This window comes from Gorilla gorilla, chromosome 1 (genome assembly GCF_029281585.2).
Source record: "Gorilla gorilla gorilla isolate KB3781 chromosome 1, NHGRI_mGorGor1-v2.1_pri, whole genome shotgun sequence".
Taxonomy (NCBI): domain Eukaryota; kingdom Metazoa; phylum Chordata; class Mammalia; order Primates; family Hominidae; genus Gorilla; species Gorilla gorilla.
In genome coordinates, this window is record NC_073224.2 from 224,315,190 (window position 1) to 224,337,727 (window position 22,538).

General features: G+C 44.5%; 1 protein-coding gene across 3 annotated transcripts in view; it reads right to left on the bottom strand.

The window, feature by feature from the left end:
* The window catches only part of SPEN (spen family transcriptional repressor), a 90,302-nt gene extending 68,253 nt beyond the window's left edge, over nt 1-22,049 (bottom strand). For 2 of the 3 annotated variants that reach the window (XM_019011562.4, XM_004024727.5), the window contains exon 1: nt 21,579-22,049. In XM_019011562.4, the coding sequence (XP_018867107.4) occupies nt 21,579-21,661 (83 nt within the window). In that variant the 5' untranslated portion in view covers nt 21,662-22,049. The remainder of the gene's footprint in view (nt 1-21,578) is intronic. The other variant, XM_063702491.1, reaches the window with a different exon arrangement.
* Nucleotides 22,050-22,538: the final 489 nt, after the last annotated feature.

A 22,538-nucleotide genomic window follows, 5' to 3' on the forward strand; every position in this document is an offset into this window, starting at 1 on the left:
CTCCACCTCTGGGGTTCACGCCATTCTCCTGCCTCAGCCTCCCGAGTAGCTAGGACTATAGGCTCCCGCCACTACGACAGGCTAATTTTTTGTATTTTTGTATTTTTAGTAGAGATGGGGTTTCACCGTGTTAGCCAGGATGGTCTCGATCTCCTGACCTCGTGATCCGCCCGCCTTAGCCTCCCAAAGTGCTGGGATTACAGGCATGAGCCACCGTGCCCGGCCCATTTCTTAAATATAATATTTACTAAACTCCCCTTCACCTTTCTAGCACCCTTAGCTAAAATGCACTTTTTTTTTTTGAGACAGAGTCTCACTCTGTCACCCAGACTGGACTGCACTTACTGTAATCTCCAACTCCCAGGTTCAAGTGATTCTCGTGCCTCAGCCTCCCAAGAAGCCAGGATTACAGGCATATGCCACCACACCCAACTAATGTTTTTCGTATTTTTAGTAGAGATGGGGTTTCGCCATGTTGCCCAGGCTGGTCTCGAACTCCTGACCTCAGGTGATCTGCCTGCCTTGGCTTCCCAAAGTGCTGGGATTACAGGTATAAGCCACAGCACCCGGCCTTGAAATACACTTCTCAGAAGTTTTTACAAATATTTATAGTCTAAAAACGACTACTGAACCTGAGATAGAATCAAAGTAATTTAAAAATCTGTAAAACTTATATTAAAATAAAAACTATACATAGCTATTTTACAGATTTCATTTTAACTTAATTCATTAAGTGACAATCGTACTGGAAAACTGAAGTACTCAAACACTCCTTACTTAAAGGCAAAAGTAAATCCAAATATTTTTGTGTCCATTTGCAAGTGACAGTCTAATTTTTTTAATGTAATTTTTTTGCTACTTAATTTTCTTTCTCCAGGGAGTTAAAACTGTTAAACTTTATAATATAGGTACAATTAAAATTATTTATACAGGCTGGGTGCAGTGGCTCACACCTGTAATCCCAGCACTTTGGGAGGCCCAGGCAGGTGGATCACCTCTACTAAAAATCCAAAAAAATTAGCTGGGCATGGTAGTACACATCTGTAATCCCAGCTACTTGGGAGGCTGAGGCATGAGAATTGCTTGAGCTCAGGAGGTGGCGATTGCAGTGTGCCAAGATCGTGCCACTGCACTCCAGCCTGGGTGACAGAGCGAGACTCGGTCTCAAAAAAGAAAATAGAAAATCTATGAGAAAAGTGACTAGGGTTCTAATCCCGATTAGGTTATTAACTATATGGTTTTAAAAGGCACTGTTGAGGCCAGGCGTGGTGGCTCAAGCCTGAAATCCCAGCACTTTGGGAGGCTGAGGCAGGCAGACCATGAGATTAGGATTTTGAGACCCAGCCTGACCAACATGGTGAAACCCCACCTCTACTAAAAATACAAAAATTAGCAAGGTGTGGTGGCACACGCCTATAATCCCAGCTACTCAGGAGGCTGAGGCAGGAGAATCACTTGAACCCAGGAGGCGGTGAGGACGCAGTGGGCCGAGATCCAGCCTGGGCGACAGAGTCAGACTCCATCTCAAAAACGAAAAAAAGGCATTGTTCTAGGAGCTTAACACATCCTGGGAACAAAACATAGATCCCTAGCCTCATGACATTTATTTACAATTTTCAGTTCGTTGGTATGTGAAAAGAAGACCCCTCCCATTCTAAAATTGTTTTCATCAACTGCATAAGAAACTCACTCCATAACTTCCAAAGCATCAATTACACAAAGCTTTAAAATCCTTAGTATGCTAAAATCCAAGGAATTCTCTCAATACTCCTCCTTTCTAGAAGTGACTACATTCAACCTTTATTGGCTAGGCTATCAATAGGAACGCAATGATTAATTTTAATCTTAGCTTTTGCAACTGACCTAATAAGCAATAGGAAAGAACTGCCACACACTTCATTCTCACACAAGTCATACTACTATAGAAAACAATTCTGAGTCATTCTTGAAGCAAGACAACAGAACACCAATGAAAATAACACATTCAAATTTTGCATCTAATCCCTCTTTGCCCAGTTAATTTCTAGAGCTAAAAAATCACATCTGAGTCGTTTTATGATCATTAACATTACTGTTCTATTTCCAGGGAATGAGATCCCATCTTTACTAGCTCTCAAAGTTTTGAAATCCTGCTATGGGAGAAAAAGTTATTATAGAATTGTAAATGAGGACGAGTATCAAGCCTTTTGAAGATGCACCCAAATTACATAGCCACCCACCCAACTAAAACCCAATATATAACTTCCAAAAGATCACATTTTTATCAAACTACCCATGGCTTTGTGTATTGCCTACTTTTTCACCTTTCCATCCCATCATCACCACAGCTGTGCCTTATTCAAAAGCAAATGATCGGCTGGGCACGGTGGCTCACACCTGTAATCGCAGCATTTTGGGAGGCCGAGGCGGGTGGATCACCTGAGGTCACAAGTTCAAGACCCAGCCTGACCAACATGGTGAAACCCCGTCTCTACTAAAAATACAAAAATTAGCCAGGCATGGTGGTGCACGCTTGTAATCCCAGCTACTCAGGAGGCTAAAGCGGGAGAATCGCTTGAACCCAGAAGGCAGTGAGGTTGCAGTGAGACAAGACCACGCCACTGCACTCCAGCCTGGGCAACAGAGTAAGACTCTGTCTCAAAAAAAAAAAAAAAAAAAATCAATAACTATAGACAGACAAAAAGCAAAGAGCAAATAAACACACCATAAGGGATAAGAAAAAGTCATAAGAGATGAATATATTCAAGTTTGGCTAGGCTACCTGTAACAGTAGAGACAACACGCCACATGTGGTGGCACACACCTGTAATCCCAGTAATTTGGGAGGTTGAGGCAGGAGCATCAGTGAAAATGGCCATGAGTGAGTCATGGCCATGCCACTCACCTCCAGCCTGGGCAATAGAGCAAGACCCTGTCTCATAAATAAATAAATAAATAAATAAATAAATAAATAAATAAATACAGTAGAGACAATAAATGTTTGTGCTGGTTTTTTACATTATAAAAAGATTAAAATCATTCCTCTTTTGAACTCAGTTAAATCATAAAAGTATCCATTACAACCACCAAATTATATGCACTAATGTAGTAACATTAATACTTATATTACCTTTTTGTAACAGAATTTTATAAATGAATTACTAATTTATAATTCAACCCACGTGAGTTTATATTTAGACCAAAAGGGCCGGGCACGGTGGCTCACACCTGTAATCCCAGCACTTTGGGAGGCCAAGGCAGGCAGGTGACCAGGTCAGGAGATCGAGACCATCCTGGCCAACATGGTAAAACCTCATCTCTACTAAAACGCAAAAAATCAGCCAAGCGTGGTGGTGCCCGCCTGTAGTCCCAGCCACTCAGGAGGCTGAGGCAGGGGAATTGCTTGAACGTGGGAGGCAGAGACTGCAGTGAGCCGAGATCGCGCCACTGCACTCCAGCCTGGGCAACAAGAGCCAAAACTCCATCTCGAAAATAAATAAATAAATTAATTAATTAATTTAATAAAAGCTGTTTCTTGTCATCAACATAACTGAAGTAGATATTAAGACTACTCCATTCACAATTACTGATATCCCCATATTTCAACACACTAAATGTAGCATATAACTTGAAATCATATACTCAGATTACAAGACACCTACAATTTGAACATAACCAAGTAAGACAGTAAAATCTGTAATATGTCATATACCTCATGTCAGTTAAAATAAATTAAAACCAAAAGTAAAACTTAACAATTATCCAGCAAGTCAATGATAAATCTAAATAGCTAAATGACAATGACAAATTAAAACAGTTAATAGTTTAATTCTGGCTGGGCACGGTGGCTCACGCCTGTAATCCCAGCACTTTGGGAGGCCAAGGCAGGCGGATCACGAGGTCAGGAGATCGAGACCATCCTGGCTAACATGGTGAAACCCCGTCTCTACTAAAAATACAAAAAAATTAGCTGGGCATGGTGGCGGGCGCCTGTAGTCCCAGCTACTTGGGAGGCTGAGGCAGGAGAATGGCGTGAACCTGGGAGGCGGAGCTTGCAGTGAGCCGAGATGGCGCCACTGCACTCCAGCCTGGGCAACCGAGCGAGACTCCATCTCAAAAAAAAAAAAAAGTTTTATTCTATCTAAAGACATATCAAAAATAGACATAAACCTATGGAATAGGAGAAAATAATTACAGATTATATCTCTGATAGGGAACTCCTAAAACTCAATGAAAAGCACAATCCAATTTTCTAAAATGAGACTGGACACAGTGGCTCAAGTCTGTAATCCCAAAGCTTTGGGAGGCCAGGTGGGAGGATCACTTGAAACCATGAGTTCCAGACCTACCTACACAACACAGCAAGACCTCATCTCTATAAATATATATGTATATAAATAAATATATATGTAATTTTTTTTTGATTAGCTGGGGCCGGATGCAGTGGCTCACTCCTGAATCCCAATGCTTTGGGAGACCAAGGGAGGTGGATCATTTTAGCCTGGGAGTTTGAGACCAGCCTGGGCAACGTGGCAAAATCCCAACTCTACAAAATACACAAAAATTAGCTAAGTGTGGTGGCACATGCCTGTAGTCCCAGCTACTCAGGAGGCTGAAGTACGAGGATTGCTTGATCCCAGGAGGCGGAAGTTGCGGTGGGCTGAGATCACGCCACTGCACACCAGCCTGGGTGGCAGAGCACATATACATATATAGAGAGAGATACATAAATGGCCAATAAACACATGAAAAGATGGTAAATTTAGTCATCATTAGTCATTAGGGAAATCAAAATCAAAATCACAATTATATACCATTTCATACCCACTAGGGCAGCTAAAAAAAAAAAAAGGCAATGACAACTAATAATGAGGATGAAGAGAAATCTGAACCCTCATACATTGCTGGTGAGATAGCCACCCAGCCTGGGTGAAAGAGCAAGACCCTGCCTCAAAAAACAACAACAAATATACAGATATTTTCATAGCAGCATTTTTCATAATAGCCAAAAATGAGAAACAATCTAAATGGCCATCAACTGATGAATGGATAAAAAACGTGGCATGAGCCAGGCGTGGTGGCTCAGGCCTATAACCCCAGCACTGTGGGAAGCCAAGGTGGGCGGATTGCTTGAGCTCAGGAATTAGAGACCAGCCTGCGCAACATGGTGAAACCGTCTCTTAAAAATAAAAATAAAAGGGGGGAGGGCATGCCCATTCAATGGAATATTGTTCAGCAACAAAAAAGAATGATGTTCTGATATATGCTAAAATATGTATGAACCTTGAGAACATGCATAATGAAAGAAGCCAGTCACATACTGTATGATTCTATAATACACAAAAGGTCCAAAATAGGCAAATCCATGCAAACAGAAAGTAAATTAGAGATTTCCAGGGACTGAAGACAAAGGAGAATGGAGAATGACTGCTAATGGATGTGGGGTTTCATTCTGGGGTGATGAAACTATTCTACAATTAGATAGTGATGATGGTTGCGCAACTCTGTGAATATATTAAAAACAGCTGAATTGTATACTTTAAATGGGTAAATTTTATGGTTTATGAGTTATAGCTTAATAAAACTGTTATCTTTCAAAAATACAAAAAAACCTGTCCCTGTCCTTCAACACAAAAGATTTTATATCTCCTTTGGTCACAAGTTTCTATGTTATCTCACTATAAATCAACGGTATGCCACATCCTACTATAAATAGGCAAACACGGAAGGCATTTTTCTATTTCAAGCATGACTAACTAGGAACGTTATAGATGATGAGGTGCTGATGATAGTCAAAATCTGCTAGCTTCATTTGATGGTAATACAGAACTCTTTCAAGAAATTTATTATGAAATGATTTTATATATATAATGGATATATGAGCTGTTCTTAAATAACTAATGTATTCCGGCCGGGCGTGGTGGCTCACGCCTGTAATCCCACCATTTTGGGAGGCCCAGGCGGGCAGATCACGAGGTCAGTAGATCGAGACTATCCTGGCTAACATAGTGAAACCCCGTCTCTACTAAAAATACAAAAAATTAGTCGGGCGTGGCGGCAGGCGCCTGTAGTCCCAGCTACTTGGGAGGCTGAGGAAGGAGAATGGCGTGAACCCGGGAGGCGGAGCTTGCAGTGAGCCAAGATCGCACCACTGCACTCCAGCCTGGGAAACAGAGTGAGACTGTGTCTCAAAAAAAAAAAAAACAAAAAAACTAATGTATTCCTCCTTTAATCACTCTTTTCAGTAACAAATATTTAGTAACAAATAATTACTAAAGATGGTAAAAGATACTGAGAATCCCTAAAGCCAGCAAAAGAAAGTTAACTACAGAGCCCTAATTTCATTTTTAGAAAAAGCTCATACCCTGAAGTATTTCTCTACTAGGAGGGATGGGAGGAGGGAAGGAAAAAGAGGTGAGCAAGAAGATTTTTCATAGTTTGAAGATATGTATTAGCTTATGCCAAAAATAATAATAATAATTGAGCTGTCGTATAATTTTGGAACTGGCAAAGAACTGGTATGATATAAAATCCCTAAACCATAAAGGAAAAGACTACATAAATCAAACCACATAAAAATTACAACTCCTGAATCACTTGAACTCAGGAGGGTGAGGCTGCAGTGAGCTGAGATCATGCCACTGCACTACAGCTTGGGCAAGAGTGAGACTCCATCTCCAAAAAAAAAAAAAAAAAATTACAACTCCTATATAGCAAGATATAAAGTCAAAAGACAAATGGAGAAAAAAATACTTGCAACACTTGATAAATAAATGATTTCCTAACTATACAGAGTTATTAGAAATCAAGGGAAAGAGATGCCCCAACAAAAAACAGGCAAATGTGGCTGGGTGCGGTGGCTCACACCTGTAATCCCAGCACTTTGGGAGGACAAAATGGGTGGATCACCTGAGGTGAGGAGTTTAAGACCAGCCTGGGGGCAATACGGTGAAACCCCGTCTCTACTAAAATACAAAAAAATTAGCCAGGTGTGGCGGTGCGTGCCTGTAGTCCCAGCTACTCAGGAGGCTGAGGCAGGAGAATCGTTTGAACCCAGGAGGTGGAGGTTGCAGTGAGCTGAGATCCAGACACTGCACTCCAACCTGGCAACAGAGTGAGACACTGTCTCAGAAAAAAAAAAAAAAAAAAAAAAACAGGCACATACCTGCATGGGAAGATTTTCTAAAACACACTCACAAATGGTAATTAAAACAAACACACTCGCCAGGCGTGGTGGTTCGCACCTGTAATCCTAGCACTCTGGGAGGCCGAGGCCGGCAGATCACCTGAGGTCAGGAGTTTGAGACCAGCCTGGGAGCAAGACGGTGAAATCCCGTCTCTACTAAAATATAAAATTTAGCCAGCCATGGCAGCGTGCGCCTGTAGTCCCAGCTACTCGGGAGGCTGAGGCAGGAGAATTGCTTGAACCCAGGAGGCGGAGGTTGTGGTAAGCTGAGATCTCACCACTGCACTCCAGCCCGGGCGACAGAGTGAGACTCCATCTCAAAAAAAAATTAAAATTAAGATTAAAAACACACTCAAAGCTGCTCAATTTCACTCAAAATCTTAAAAATGGGCAGGAATGATGGCTAACATCTATAATCCCACCACTTTGGGAAGCCAAGGCGCGAGGATGATTTGAGGTCAGGACATCAAGACCAACCTGGGGAACAAAGCAAGACCCCTCCCCACCTCCCCACCCTACCCCGGTCTCTACGAAAAATAAAAACATTAGCCAGGTGTGTTGGCACTCAGTAGTAGTCCTAGCTACTCAGGAGGTTAAGATGGGAGTTTGAGTCCCAGCTACTCGGTAGGCTGAGACGGGAGCCTGAGCCCAGTAGTTCCAGGCTGCAGTGGGCATGATCACACCACTGAACTCCAGACTGGGTGACAGAGCGAGACCTTGTCAAAAAAAAAAAAAAAAACCCACAAACCTAAGTTCACACACCTAGAAATTCCATTCACAAAAATTTATCATACATGTATAACTGCACTTGTCTGCAAGAGTACAAAATTGCTTACTACAACATTGCTTACAATATTAAAAAAAAAAAAAGCCGGCACGGAGGCTCATGCCTATAATCCCAACACTTTGGGAAGCCAAGGCAGGCAGATCACTTGAGGCCAGGAGTTCGAGAACAGCCTTGCCAACATGGCGAAACCACCATCTCTACTAAAAGTACAAAAATTAGCCAGGCGTGGTGGCAAGCGCCTATAGTCCCAGCTGCTTGGGAGGCTGAGACACGAGAATCACTTGAACCCAAGAGGAGGAGGCTGCAGTGAGCCAAGATCGAGCCACTGCACTCCAGCCTGGGCAACGGAGTGAGACACTGTTTCAAAAAAAAAAAAAAAGCAACCACTATTCTACTTGCTGTCTTTATGGAGTTGACTACCGTAGCTAGGTACCTCATATATGTATATCATACAGTCCACTTTTCCTTCTTTTGTTAACTGGCTTATTTCACTTACACAGTGTCTTCAAATGTTGTAGCATGTGTCAAAACTTCCTTTCTAAGGCTGAATACTCCACTGTATGAATTCTGTTTATTACACATCTGATAAGTGCATTCTGTTTAGCTATTCATTGGTCATCGACATTAGAGATGCATTCACCTTTTGGCTATTGTGAATAGTACTGCTGAAAACATAATAGATTAGTTTTTTTGTTTGTTTTGTTCTAAGACAAGGATTTGCTCTGTTGCCCAGGCTGGAGTGCAGTGGTGCAATCATGGCTCACTGCAGCCTCAACCTCCCAGGCTCAAGCAATCCTCCTATCTCAGCCTCCTAAGCAGCCTCAGGGACTACAGGCAGGCACCACCACACCCAGCTAATGTTTTTGTTTTCCATAGAGATGAGGTCTCAACATGTTGCCTAGGCTGGTCTCCAATTCCTGGACTCAAGCAGTCCTGTAGTCTCGGTCTCCCAAAGTGCTGGGATTACAGGTATAAGCCACTGCACCCAGCCAGATTACTTTTTTTATATTAGAAACTATTTATTGGTTCTAAGTAGAAAGGCTTTAAGAAAATGTTAAGACCAAGAATAAGCTTAATTCAACCAATAAAACTATACCCCTGTTTACTGAATCCAGGGTGAGTGCCTAGATTCCTGAACATAGAAAACTTGATAATTACAACTCCTGGGAAAAGGCATCTGTTTCCAGTAAAGCTCTGAATGCAGACATTCTTCAGAACTATTGCAGGCTTCATTGCTCCAGTAAGGAAAAAAATTATATGTGTCTGTGTGTGTGTGCGTGCACAGTTTTGTTTTGTTTTTTTTGAGACAGCATCACTGTCACCCAGGCTGGAGTCCAATGGCACAATCTTGGCTCACTGCAGCCTCAAACTCCCAGGCTAAAGTGATCTGCCCGCCTAAGCCTTCCAAGCAGCTGGACTATATGTACATACCACCACGCCCAACTACCTTTTATTCCCCATTGAGAATGGGAAAAGTGCTGGGATTTGGCCGGGAGCGGTGGCTCACACCTGTAATCCTACCACTTTGGGAGGCTGAGGTGGGCAGACCACGAGGTCAGGAGATCGAAGCCATCCTAGCTAACACAGTGAAACCCCGTCTCTACTAAAAATACAAAAAGTTAGCCAGGAATGGTGGTGGGCACCTGTAGTCTCAGCTACTCAGGAGGCTGAGGCAGGAGAATGGTGTGAACCTGGGAGGCGGAGCTTACAGTAAGCTGAGATTGCATCACTGCACTCTAGCCTGGGCGACAGAGCGAGACTCTGTCTCAAAAATAAAAAGCAGAAAGTGCTGGGATTACAGGCATGAGCTACCCGCACTTCACCGAAAAAAAATTATTTATGCACATACATACTCACATTATATTTTACTCCAATCTAATGACAAATTATTTATTAAGTAAAATTAACTTTTAACAAAGGGACAGTGTTCAACTGACAAACCTCTTAAAAGATTGTCATATTATGAGGAGAAAAATTCCGAAGTTTCTGTAATCTTTAGATTCTACTGCTTAGAGCAAATAAAAAGCCTGAATATTTTAGACAATCTTGGAAAAAATTCACAGTGTGCTTCCTCCCCAGAGAACAAGACAGGAGTTTATACTGCAAGAATCAAAAAGTAAAGTGCAGCAATATAAATAATCATGATGACCATTAAGCTAACATTCGGACACTATTCTCACAATAATTAATGAGTAGCTTTCATAAATGTATCTGATTTACATAGTACTTTTCTAGGAAGAAGTGAAGTATAATTGTAAATAGAACTGCTAATAACCAACATAAAACATTTATTAAAGTAATGACAGTAAACAAAGCACTTAGATTAAGAAAAAAGGTGCAAGGCAAGCTGATCCAAACACGAAGGCTACAAAACGCCAAGCTGAAGTTAGCAGAAGCCAAGAGACTAAATCATAAGTTAGCAAAAATCCACATCAAGAGTCCCTCAAAAGGCCAAGAATGGTGGCTAACTCCTGCAATTTTTTGATTTTTCTTTTTTTTATTTTTTGAGACGGAGTCTCACTCTGTCACCCAGGCTGGAGTAAAGTGGTGCAATCTCAGCTCACTGCAACCTCGGCCTCCCAGGTTCAAGCGATTCTCCTGCCTCAGCCTCCTGAGTAGCTGTGATTACAGGCATGTGCCACCACACCCGGCTAATTTTTTCATATTTTTAGTAGAGACGGGGTTTCACCATATTGACAAGGCTGGTCTCAAACTCCTGACCTTGTGATCCACCCGCTTCAGTTTCCCAAAGTGCTGGGATTACAGGAGTGAGCCACCGCACCCGGCCCACTCCTGTTATTTCAGCACTCTGGGAGGCCAAGGTGAGAGGATGTTTAAAGCAAGGAGTTTTGAGACCAGCCTGGAAACACAGCAAGACCCTGTCACTACCCCCTCCTCCAAAAAAAAAGAGAGTCCTTGCTGGGAATGGAAAGGACTCTGAAAAGGTGCTTACTAATACTGTTATTTACAGTACAACTGCTGAGAAGGAAATCAGCTTCTATCCTTAGGACTTACTTTTCAGTAAAATAATAATTTTTTAAAACTATGGGAAATATACAAATATTTCTAATATTTCACTTAACTAGTGACTTTTATCCTTACTCCATAAAAAAGTATCTGGGCCAGGCATGCTGGCTCACACCTGTAATCCCAGCATTTTGGGAGGCCGAGGTAGGTGGATCATGAGGTCAGGAGTTCGAGACGAGCCTGGCCAACATACTGAAACCGCGTTACTACTAAAAATACAAAAATTAGCCAGGTGTGGTGGCACGTGCCTATAGTCCCAGGTACTTGGGAGGCTGAGGCGGGAGAATCGCTTGAACCCGGAAGGTGGAATGCAGTGAGCTGAGACCACACCATTTGCACTCCAGCCTAGGTGACAGAGTGAGATTCTGTCTCAAAAAAAAAAAAAAAAGTCACTCGGCCTGACCAATGTGATGAAACCCCATCTCTACCAAAAAGCAATTTTTTTTAAAAATTAGCTGGACATGGTGGCACGCAACTGTAGTCCAGGCTACTTGGGAGGCTGAGGTGGCAGAATCAATTGAACCCAGGAGGCAGAGACTGCAGTGAGCCAAGACCATGCCACTGCTCTCCGGCCTGGGCCACAGAGTAAGACTCTGTCTCAAAAACAAAACAAAACAAAACAAAAGTCCGGGCACAGTGGCTCACTCCTGTAATCCTGGCACTTTGGGAGGCCGAGGCAGGCGGATGACAAGGTCAGGTTATCGAGACCATCCTGGCCAACATGGTGAAACCCCGTCTCTACTAAAATACAAAAAATTAGCCAGGCATCGTGGCATGTGCCTGTAGTCCCAGCTACTCAGGAGGCTGAGGCAGGGGAATCGCTTGAATCCGGGAGGTAGAGGTTGCAGTGAGCCAAGATTGTGCCACTGCACTCCAGCCTGGAGACAGAGCAAGACTCCATTTCAAAAAAAAAAAAAAAAAAAGTCACTAATAGCCAGACTCACACACCTGTAATGGTCACACCTGTAATCCCAGCACTTCGGGAGGCTGAAGCAGGAGGATATCCTGAGACCAGGAGTTTGAGACCATCCTGGGCAATACAGTGAGAACTTATCTCTACACACACACACACACACACACACACACACACACACACACACTTAGCTGAAGCTACTTGGGAGGCTGAGATGAGAGGGTCACTTGATGAGCCTGGGAGGTTGAGGCTGCAGTGAGCTGGGATTATACCACTCCCCTCCAACCTGGGTAACAGAACAAGACTGTCTCAAAAAGAAAAACAGTCACTGAAGTCTATGCCTTAAGATGTTAACTACGCCAGGCACGGTGGCTCACGCCTGTAATCCCAGCACTTTGGGAGGCCGAGGCGGGGGGGATCACGAGGTCAGGAGATCGAGACCATCCTGGCTAACACGGTGAAACCCCGTCTCTACTAAAAATACAAAAAATTAGCCGGGTGTGGTGGCGGGCGCCTGTAGTCCCAGCTACTCAGGAGGCTGAGGCAGGCGAATGGCATGAACCCAGGAGGTGGAGCTTGCAGTGAGCTGAGATCGCAGTACTGCACTCCAGCTTGGGTGACAGAGCGAGACTCCGTCTCAAAAAAAAAAAAAAAAAAAGAGATGTTAACTGATCATTCTTTATACTTATTAAATACCTGAGCCTCTCCAGTCAACATTTTAATCTTCTGAATTATAGTATCTCTAGAACTAAAAGCTTTCTCCAGAAATAAGAAGTCTTTTTAGGAAGAGTCCTCTCGAAAATCATTTTTAAAACAAATTTCAAATCAATCCAATATACAGGAAATAAAATGCCACAACTCTTTGAGACACAAAGCTGTGATGAAAGTTCCTTTTCAGGCCGGGCGCAGTGGCTCAAGCCTGTAATCCCAGCACTTTGGGAGGCCAAGGCGGGTGGATCACAAGGTCAGGAGATAGAGACCATCCTGGCTAACACGGTGAAACCCCGTCTCTACTAAAACTACAAAAAATTAGCCGGGCGTGGTGGCGGGGGCTGTGGCGGGCACCTGTGGTCCCAGCTACTCGGGAGGCTGAGGCAGGAGAATGGTGTGAACCCAGGAGGCGGAGCTTGCAGTGAGCCGAGATCCCGCCACTGCACTCCAGCCTGGGCGACAGAGCAAGACTCCCTCTCAAAAAAAAAAAAAAAAAAGAAAGAAAGAAAAGAAAAAGAAAACAGAAAAAGAAAATGAACTACAAATAGAGTGCAGTGGCACATACCTGTAATCCTATATACTTGGCAGGTTGAGGCAGAAATATTGCTTGAATCCAAAAGTTGGAGGCTGCAGTGAGCTATGATCTCACCTGTGTATAGCCACTGCACTGCAGCCTGGGCGACATAGTCAGACCCCACCTCTTAATTTAAAAAAAAAAAAAAAAAAAAAACTAAAAAAGAAAACTGACTGCAATATAATTTAAAACTATTTCAAACTTTAAAAATACTAATTAAGGAGAAATATGTTTGATTGAAGAACATAGCTTGTTAGCAGAAGGATTCATTTCAAACTAACTGATACACCAATGTCACATATAATAGCTATACACTATTTCAAAACATTAAGTTTTTTGTTTGTTTGTTTTTTGAGACAGGGTTTTTCTCTATTGCCCAGGGTAGAGTGCGGCAGCGCAGTATCGGCTCACTGCAGCCTCTGCTTCATGGGCCCAAGTGATCCTCCCACCTCAGACTCCTGAACAGCTGGGACTACTGGTGTGCGCCACCGTGCTCGGCTTTTTTTTTTTTTTTTTTTTTTTTACAGCCTGGGTTTTACCATGTTGCCCAGACTGGTCTGGAACTCCTGAACTCAAGTGATCCATCTGCCTCAGCCTTCCAAAGTGCTGGAACACAGGCGAGAGCCACTGCACCTGGCCAAGCTCTTTTAAAATCCAACTGATCATCCAAATATAGTCATGCATCACTTAAGAACAGGGATACATTCTGAGAAATGCATCTTTACGTGATTTCATCATTGTGAAAACAACAGGGCGTACTTACGCAAACCTCAATGGTAGAGCCTACTATACACCTAGGCTATGCATTGGGTGGTAGTGTTGTATCAATTCTGATTTCCTAACTAGGAGGACTACACGGTGGCAATACAGGAAAGTGTCCTTGTTTCAGGGAGGTACACACTAGAGAATTTAGAGTGGAAGGATATCATGCCATAAAGACAACAGAGGATAAAGGAGCAAATGTGACAAAATGTTAACTGGTGAATTTGGGAAAAGGGGATGTGGGAGTTGTAGTCTGATCCTGAACTTTTTTTTTTTTTTGCTGGGCCCAGTGACTCATGCCTGTAATACCAGCACTTTGGTAGGACAAGGCAGGAGGATCAGTTGAGCCCAGGAGTTCAAGACCAGCCTAGGCAACATAGTGAGACCTTGTTTCTCTTTCTTTTTGAGACGGAGTCTTGCTCTGTCGCCAGGCTGGAGTACAGTGGCACAATCTCGGCTCACTGCAACCTCCAACTACGAGGTTCAAGTGATTCTCCTGCTTCAGCTTCCCAAGTAGCTGAGATTACAGGCATGTGCCACCACACTCAGCTAATTTTTGTATTTTTAGTAGACACAGGATTTCACTATGTTGGCCAGAATGGTCTCAATCTCCTGACCTCATGATCCGCCCACCTCAGCCTCCCAAAGTGCTGGGATTACAGGCGTGAACCACCGCGCCCAACTGCAAACAGTGTAATTTAAAAAAATTACTGGTTCAGACAAAATACTTCTACTACCTACCAATTTGATTGGTAAAAGACAAATCGCTATATGTTAAATGTAGTTTTGTAAACTGCAAAATGTTTTTTGAGTACATAAGCCCCAGTTTTTAAATCAAAGGAAAAATAAATGATGTGTAAAAAAAAATCACTTTTATTCAATTTTAAGAATCAAAGAAACTATAAATGTATTATATGTAAAAGTACATACATTATGTGTAACATAATGGGAATATAACAATCAAAGTCAATACAATGTATAATTAAAAGAATCTTCATATCATTTGGCAATGTTCCCTAGTGACCTAAACAGCATCTAATACAAAGACAGGCACATGCAACCCTTGCATTTAAGGCTGGACTAAAAATCTAGCACCAGGTACACAGGATAAGAAATAGTGTTTCTCGTTTGAATTTTCCCACAAATCTTCCTTAATTCTAAGGATTGGAGCAGTTCCTTAAACTATATAATACAAATCTTTAAATATGCTAGAGTTCATTTCATTTCTATACTCAAAATGAAATCATAAGTAATTAAATCCAAGAATTCACTAAATTTAAGTTAGGATTTTATAGAGCCATTCCACTATGGTTTTTTTAGATGCTTGTAATCTTCAACTTGGCAGACAGGAATACATGTAGGGAGAACAATCTGAATATTGAGATACTTTAAAATTATATCCAAAAAATCTTTTCACTCACTGCAAAGCATATTTCCACACACTAAAAACCAGCTAGATATCACACAAAAATTACATGGTTTTGGTCTGGCGCGGTGGCTCACGCCTGTAATCCCAGCACTTTGGGAGGCCGAGGTGGGCAGATCACCTGAGGTCAGGAGTTCAAGACCAGCCTCAACATGGAGAAACCCCGTCTCTACTAAAAACACAAAATTAGCTGGTTGTGGTGGTGCATGCCTGTAATCCCAGCTACTTGGGAGGCTGAGGCAGAATTGCTTGAACCTGGGAGGCAGAGGTCGCGGTGAGCCGAGATAGCACCATTGCACTCCAGCCTGGGCAACAGGAGCGAAACTCCATCTCAAAAACAAACAAAAAAAAATTACATGCTTTCTAATAAAATGATTAACATTCTAATTGGTTTCCACAGAGGAGTACACTATTTTCATTCAAAATATGTGTAGCTGTAAGGCAAGTAAAAATAATAAGTTTAAAGAAAAATTTAAACCAAATAGTAAAGAAGATTGTTAATTTAACTACAGATAAATGTACTCTATTTAGTCTCCTTGTTCAGCAGGCTAATATATGTGTTTCAAGGGGCTGAACAGCACTTATTTCAAATCATCTAATAATACAATTCAGGAGCCCAATTTAATGAATATATACACTCAAGGTATTTTCAGACTACATTATTTACTCTAAATACTGTGGACGGTTAACTACAGCTCAAACTAACACTAAAAATGTTTTAAAAATAAAAGCAAGCAGGCCGGGCATGGTGGCTGGCGCCTGTAATCCCAGCACTTTGGGAGGCAGAGGCAGGCAGATCACTCGAGGTCAGGAGTTCAAGACCAGCCTGGCCAACATGGTGAAACCCCGACTCTAATAAAAATACAAAAATTAGGCCAGGCGCAGTGGCTCATGCTTGTAATCCCAGCACTTTGGGAGGCCGAGGCGCGCAAATCACGAGATCAGGAGTGAGACCAGCCTGGCCAACATAGCGAAACCCTGTCTCTACTAAAAATACAAAAATTAGCCAGGCATGGTGGCACGGGCCTGTAGTCCCAGCTACTCAGGAGGCTATGGCACAAGAAGTGCTTGAACCCAGGAGGAGGTTACAGTGAGCCAGGATCCTGCCACTGCACTCTAGCCTGGGCGACAGAGTGAGACTCCATCTCAAAAAAATGAATAAAAATAAAAATAAAAAAATAATGAAAATAAAAATAAAAGCAAAGGCTGGGCAAGCTGGCTCATGCCCATAATCCCAGCACTCTGGGAGGCCAAGGTGGGAAGATCACTTGAGCCCAGGAGTTCAAGACCAGGGCTGGGCAACATAGGGAGACCTTCCATCCCTACAAAAAATTAGTCGGGTGTGGTGGCACGTGCCTGTGGTTCTAGCTACTTTGGAGGCTGAGGTGGGAGGATCACTTGAGCCTGGGAGGTCAAGGCTGCATTGAGCCGTGATCCATCTTGGGTGACTCTATCTCAATCAATCAGTCAGTCGATTAATAAAAGCAAAGAAATATATAGTCTCCAATTGGATATGCTGGTTTTCATGGAATATTTTCAATTTTTTAAAAATTTCAGTAAAATTTCAAACTAGGGGGAAAGGGAAACTTGAAAGACTATTTGGAAAAACCTCCTACATAAATTTTCCCAAAGGATTAGTGTTCACAGGATTTAAAATGTCCCATAAATCAAGCCTGAAACCTCTTCATAAGTATACCACACAATACAATCCCAGCAATCACGAGTCTACAACAAAGGTAGTTAGAAAAAGGTGCCCTCCACACAAGCGAAACACTATCATTCTTCCTGGCAGTGAGCCCTATATTTTCCTCCAATCTGCCAGGGGCGTTCCTTTTGGGAAATAAAACCCATTTTATTATTTTTTATTATTTTGTATAATTATTCTGTATAATTTTTCTGTATTATTCTGTATTGCTTTATAATTATTCTGTGTAATTTTTAATGTTTCAAGATAACTCTGAATTTTTTGTTTTATTTTTAAAATGTGCAAAAGCCTATCATGAAAATAGATATTGGAAATCAGAATATTCAAAACCAGAGGTGGTTTCATAGACGGGATGGGGGTGGTATGGGTGGTATGGCCATAGACAAGAAGTGGTTTCATAGAAACCTTCTGGTCTCAAATGAAGAAGCGACGTAACAATGATACAGGCTACAGTGAGTCAAATTTGTTTAAGTCTAAAAATATCCCTAGTAGTCAGGACAAGGAAATTCAATATTTTATATTGTGTCCCAGAGGTAAAGATATCTGAATATACATAAAATGTAATAGCTATTCCATCTATTTAACTCAGGAAAACCACTGTGATCAAACATTTAAAATCAGCAAAAACAAATTACATTTTTAAATGGGTCTCATTCTTTTTTTTTCCCCAGACGGAGTCTTGCTCTGTCCCCTAGGCTAGAGTGCAGTGGCACGATCTCAGCTTACTGAAACCTCCGCCTCCCAGGTTCAAGCAATTCCCCTGCCTCAGCCTCCCAAGTAGCTGGGTCTACAGATGCACACCACCACACCTGGCTAATTTTTTGTATTTTAGTAGAGACGGGGTTTTACCATGTTCACCAGGCTGGTCTTGAACTCTTGACTTCGTGACCCGCCCGCCTCGGCCTCCCAAAGTGCTGGGATTATAAGCGTGAGCCACCGCACCCAGCCTGTTTAACAATATTTTTACACGAGGGTCTACCTCGCTTTACCTCCGCATAATCTTTAACCTAGTCTCTAAAACTGGAGATGGACGGGAAGAACTAAATTCGCAACTTACTTAAAATCTGAAAAGATAAAGATGTTAAATATTTTAAGGGTTTTATTCACTTGCTCATTCTAATTCAAGGAATCGCCTTTGCACACACCTCTCTCCCTCTCACAACTAAAAGACAGGAACCAATTGTTGTATAACTCCTCCCTTCCCCCTTCAACCCAGCTAACATACAAAGGAAAGGACTTTCTCTATTGTGCCCCTGTAATGAATCTTTGTTAACTAAAACCCGATTCAGAAATAGTTCTCATTTAATTTTTTTAAATCCGCAAACTGAAAACTGTAAAAATAACAACAGATTTATTATTGCAAGAAAAGAAAAGCCAATTTTTGTAAATGTTCTGATTATGTTTTAAGGATTTGGTCTTTCTTTGGCACTGGGGAGGAAAAAGCCAAATCGCCATCCTCCCCTCAATCTACTGTCCATTTAAAAACAAACAAAACAAACGAAACAACTAATCAGAATGTAATTTAAAAATAAATTTAAAAATTTTTTAAAGAACTGACTGACCTCTTTTTTCTGTTAAAATGTCTCTAAGCTGTCCCCAAAGCTGTCTGGTTTAATCTTTCTGTAAAACGCAAACACTTACTACAAAAGCCTAATCACTGTTAAGAGAACATTCATCTTGAAAACGTTTTATATAATGTATTCCCAGTGTACACCTCTTAATCCTGTAAAACAGTTATTAATGTAATCAGCTAGGGAAAAGGGTAAGAGTAGGCACTTAAAGTTCAGTTTTAATATAGGTATTGCATGGTTTTTCTCATTCTGATTTCTACAAGACACAAGAAGTGAATATCATTTCATTTTCTTGCAGAGCCATCATTCTGGTACAACTACCTTTTTATTCCTTTCACTTAAATTATTCAGATTTCATTTTTACTCCTAGTAGCAATCACACATTTTACAAAATATATCCCACAATAGGGATAAAAGGCCTTGAGTTCCTCCAAACAAGGTCCATTTAGCTCCACAGCTGGATCAGCAGGAACATTTCTTGTACATGCAGAAAGATAAACAAGAAACCAGAGACAGACATTACCTGGATTTTGGGGGGTGAGGGGAGGAAGTGTGGGAACTGGGAATTCCAGGGTCAGGGGTGGAGATTTCTCTCTGTATACCTTTCACATGCTTTGAACCCATAAAAATGTACTGTCCATTTAAAGAACTAAATAGATTTGTTTAACAATGAAAAAAAAAACCTTTAAAATAAAAGAATTTCAGGGACACATGATCTGCTTAGTTTTAAAATAACCTGCTTTTATCAGTAGCATCTGCTTTTACTCTGCAATAGGTAAGATACTCCTTTGAATGCAGTCGTGAGCAAACTACCAGCTAAGCCGTTTTTAATACAGTAATGTTCCTCCAGACTGCCGCTTTCCAAGGCAGCTCGAATCCTCCGCCCCCTCCTCCCTCTGTGCATTCTGAGATCGGCTCTGCTGATTCCCACATAAAGTGGGTCCTGGCCGCCATTTTAGAAAGTCATTCACACAAGCCAGACCGCAGCACCGTCCACTAAGAACCCTTCCAAAGCTGCCTGGGACGATTTCCTCTTTTTTCTCTCTGCCCCCTCATCTTGCAGAGGGGCCAAACTCCCAGCCATAAGCATGCAATGTCTCTGGAATCTGCATAATGAGAAATGACACGTCTGGGCACATAACACTGAGGAGCGAGCGAATGCTGCAATGCACGTGCTTGCACATCGGTGCATACGAATTTCCCAGGCAGAGACCTACAGAGAAAGTCCACAGGGGATTAAAGTGAGCACATCTAAGTGGTTTTTCCACTCCAATAATGTACACCTAAATGATTTTTCCATCAAAACACTGACGATACTCGAGGAGAAGGCAGGAGGTGGGGGGCGGGTAAGGGGTGGAGCAGCGCCAGGAAGAGAAAGTTCCCATCTGCTTCCCAATCCAGTCCGTGGTCTCCCCTTCATCCTAGGGCACAGAGGTGAATTTTTGCTCCCTGCCTCCCCCCGCCCCCGCCTGGTTTCTCAGGCACGACGTAGTAAACACCGGGAGAGTCCCTGGAAGCGCGCACCTCCCCCCCCGGCCTGCCGAGGACAGCTCGAGCAGGTTATGAATGGCCCCACGATTCCCGGCTCCTTTTCACACGCGGACACGCGCAGACGCGCGCTCCAGCGGCGAGGGTTTAATGCCCCAGTAACAGCAACCACCAACACAATCAATGATCCTCCATTTAAAAGACAGGAGCTCCGCCGCCGCTGCTTCCATTTCCTTATCCAAGCGGCTCAAAGCGAGCGACGCAATCTATTTTTCCCATGGTGACTCATTAATGAGGACGCTCCATAATTTCCTTCACTCACTACATAGTAAGGGAAATTAAGAGCCAAACTTAAAACCTTCCAGGGTCTTAAATATCGGAATAAACTGTCATTTTCGAGGACAATCACAGATTTGCTATGGTCCCTCTGAATCTGCACCAAGTCCAAGCCAATCGTCATTTTAATAAGTGTTTTATGCGGAGGCCTATCTGTTACGGTACACAGGCATTTCACAAAGAAAACGCGCTACACGCTACTCAATAAGATGTATCAACGACAACATTTATTCTTATAATTCACAAAAATATTCAGGGGAGATTTTTTTTTTTTTAAGCTACATCTTCTCATCGTAAAAGGTTTGTAATGTTTTACCGTTTGATTCGGGAATTCAGAGGTGGGGGGCACCAGGGTCTTAGGGCGGCCGGGGAGGGCGACCCGAGGCTACGGGCGCCGGGGCTAGCAACCTCCTGTCAGACGCGGTCTCCTCCGCCGGGGACGAAGGAGCCCAAACGGGCGCACCAACTTATTTCACACCGCTCTCCACCCAGCCCCGCAAAAACGAGAAACGTTTGCCATTCCCAGTGAGTTTCAAGGCTGCAAATCCTCCGGAGAGGTCCTAGATGGTCTCTCCGGGTCCGCGACGCGCCAACAGTACCGACTGCGACTTCTGTTTTCGCACCGCCTTTCCCTTCGCACGGAACCCTCCCGAAGTCAGACATTGCCGAGCGCCCGCAGAGCAGCTTGGAGTGGCGGCGCAGGACCCGGCTGTCGGGCGGGCTCGGGTCCCGGCTGCTCTGGGCCGGGCACTGCGCGCAAGGACGCGACCCCGCCGCCCAGCGCGTCTCCCACCGACTCCTGGGCCGACGCGAGGGCAGCCCCGGGGCGCCGGCTGCGTGGAGGCCGAGCCTCGGTCACCTCCCTCGTCAGGGACGCGGCCGCCGGGGCCCCGCGGGCTCTTCGAAGGCGGCGCGGCTTGGCCGCCCGCACCGCCGACACCCGAGGTCCAACGCCGCGACGCGGGCCGAGCGGCTGACGAGGTCCCACAGCGCCCGTGGGTCCGGGCCGGAGTCCTCCTCACCAGCTCCGCGCTCCGGGAGGGGCCGGCAACGGGCCGGGGCGGGAAGCGGCACCCGAGGAGCGAGCGCGGCCGGGGGCCTCGTGTCACTCACCGTTTGAAATGCTCGATGATCTTCTCTTCCCGCACGTTCTCGGGTAAGTTGCCCACCCAGAGATGCCTGGTTTCCCGGACCATGCTGGGCGGCGTGCCGGCGACCGCCGCTGCTGGCTCCCCCTCGCCGGCTTCGTACGAGACCGTCAGCGCCGGGAGGCGGGTGCCGGGGCGGCGGCGGCGGCGGCTGCGGCGGTGGCGTCGGCAGCGGCGGCGGCTCCTCCGGCTCCCCCCCGTGCAGAGACCATCCCTCTCCCCCAGGTTCTGACTCTCGGGCCTCGCAGCTCAGCTCTGCCGCCACCACACACCCGAAGCCGACCCTCGCGCTCTGGCAGCGCATGCGCCCGGGCAGGGGCGGGCGGGGGAGCGGGAGGAGGGGCGAGCGGGACACGGGCGGCAGCGACTACGACGGAGCTGGCGCTGTGGCAGCCGGACGCTTCCCACCGGCGCGCGCGGCCCGCCTCCCGCCGCCGCACTGCCTCCCCCTCGCCGCGGGCGCGCGCGCGTCCTCCCGCCCGCCAAGGCGGAGAAGCTGAGTTCCTCCCAGCCGGCGCGCAGGCGCGCGGGCCGGGCGACGAAGTGAGGAACTACAGGCGGGGAAGGAACGCTCGCGCGCTCGGCCCCGGTGCGCAGGCGCGCAGCTGCTAGTGGAGTCCAGCTGCTTGGCGGGCTCTCGGTCGGGTTCCCGCGCCGGGCAAGGGGCGGCTGAGGAAGCAGGGGCGGTCTTTAGCCCCTCCAGCGGCAACCCCAGACCCCGGCCTGGTAGAAGATATGAAGAGAAATGCAATTGGTTTCCACAGGGCTACGGGTCAAAGCGGCTGCCAAGGCCTGTTCCCTAGAAGCCAGGACCCCTTCGTCCTCCGCTCACCCGGCGGCCAGCTCCTGGCGTTTCCGGACACTTAGATTCCTGCCTGCTTGGGAAAGCGATCAGAAAAAGGTTGCCCTTCTCACCGCCCTGCTG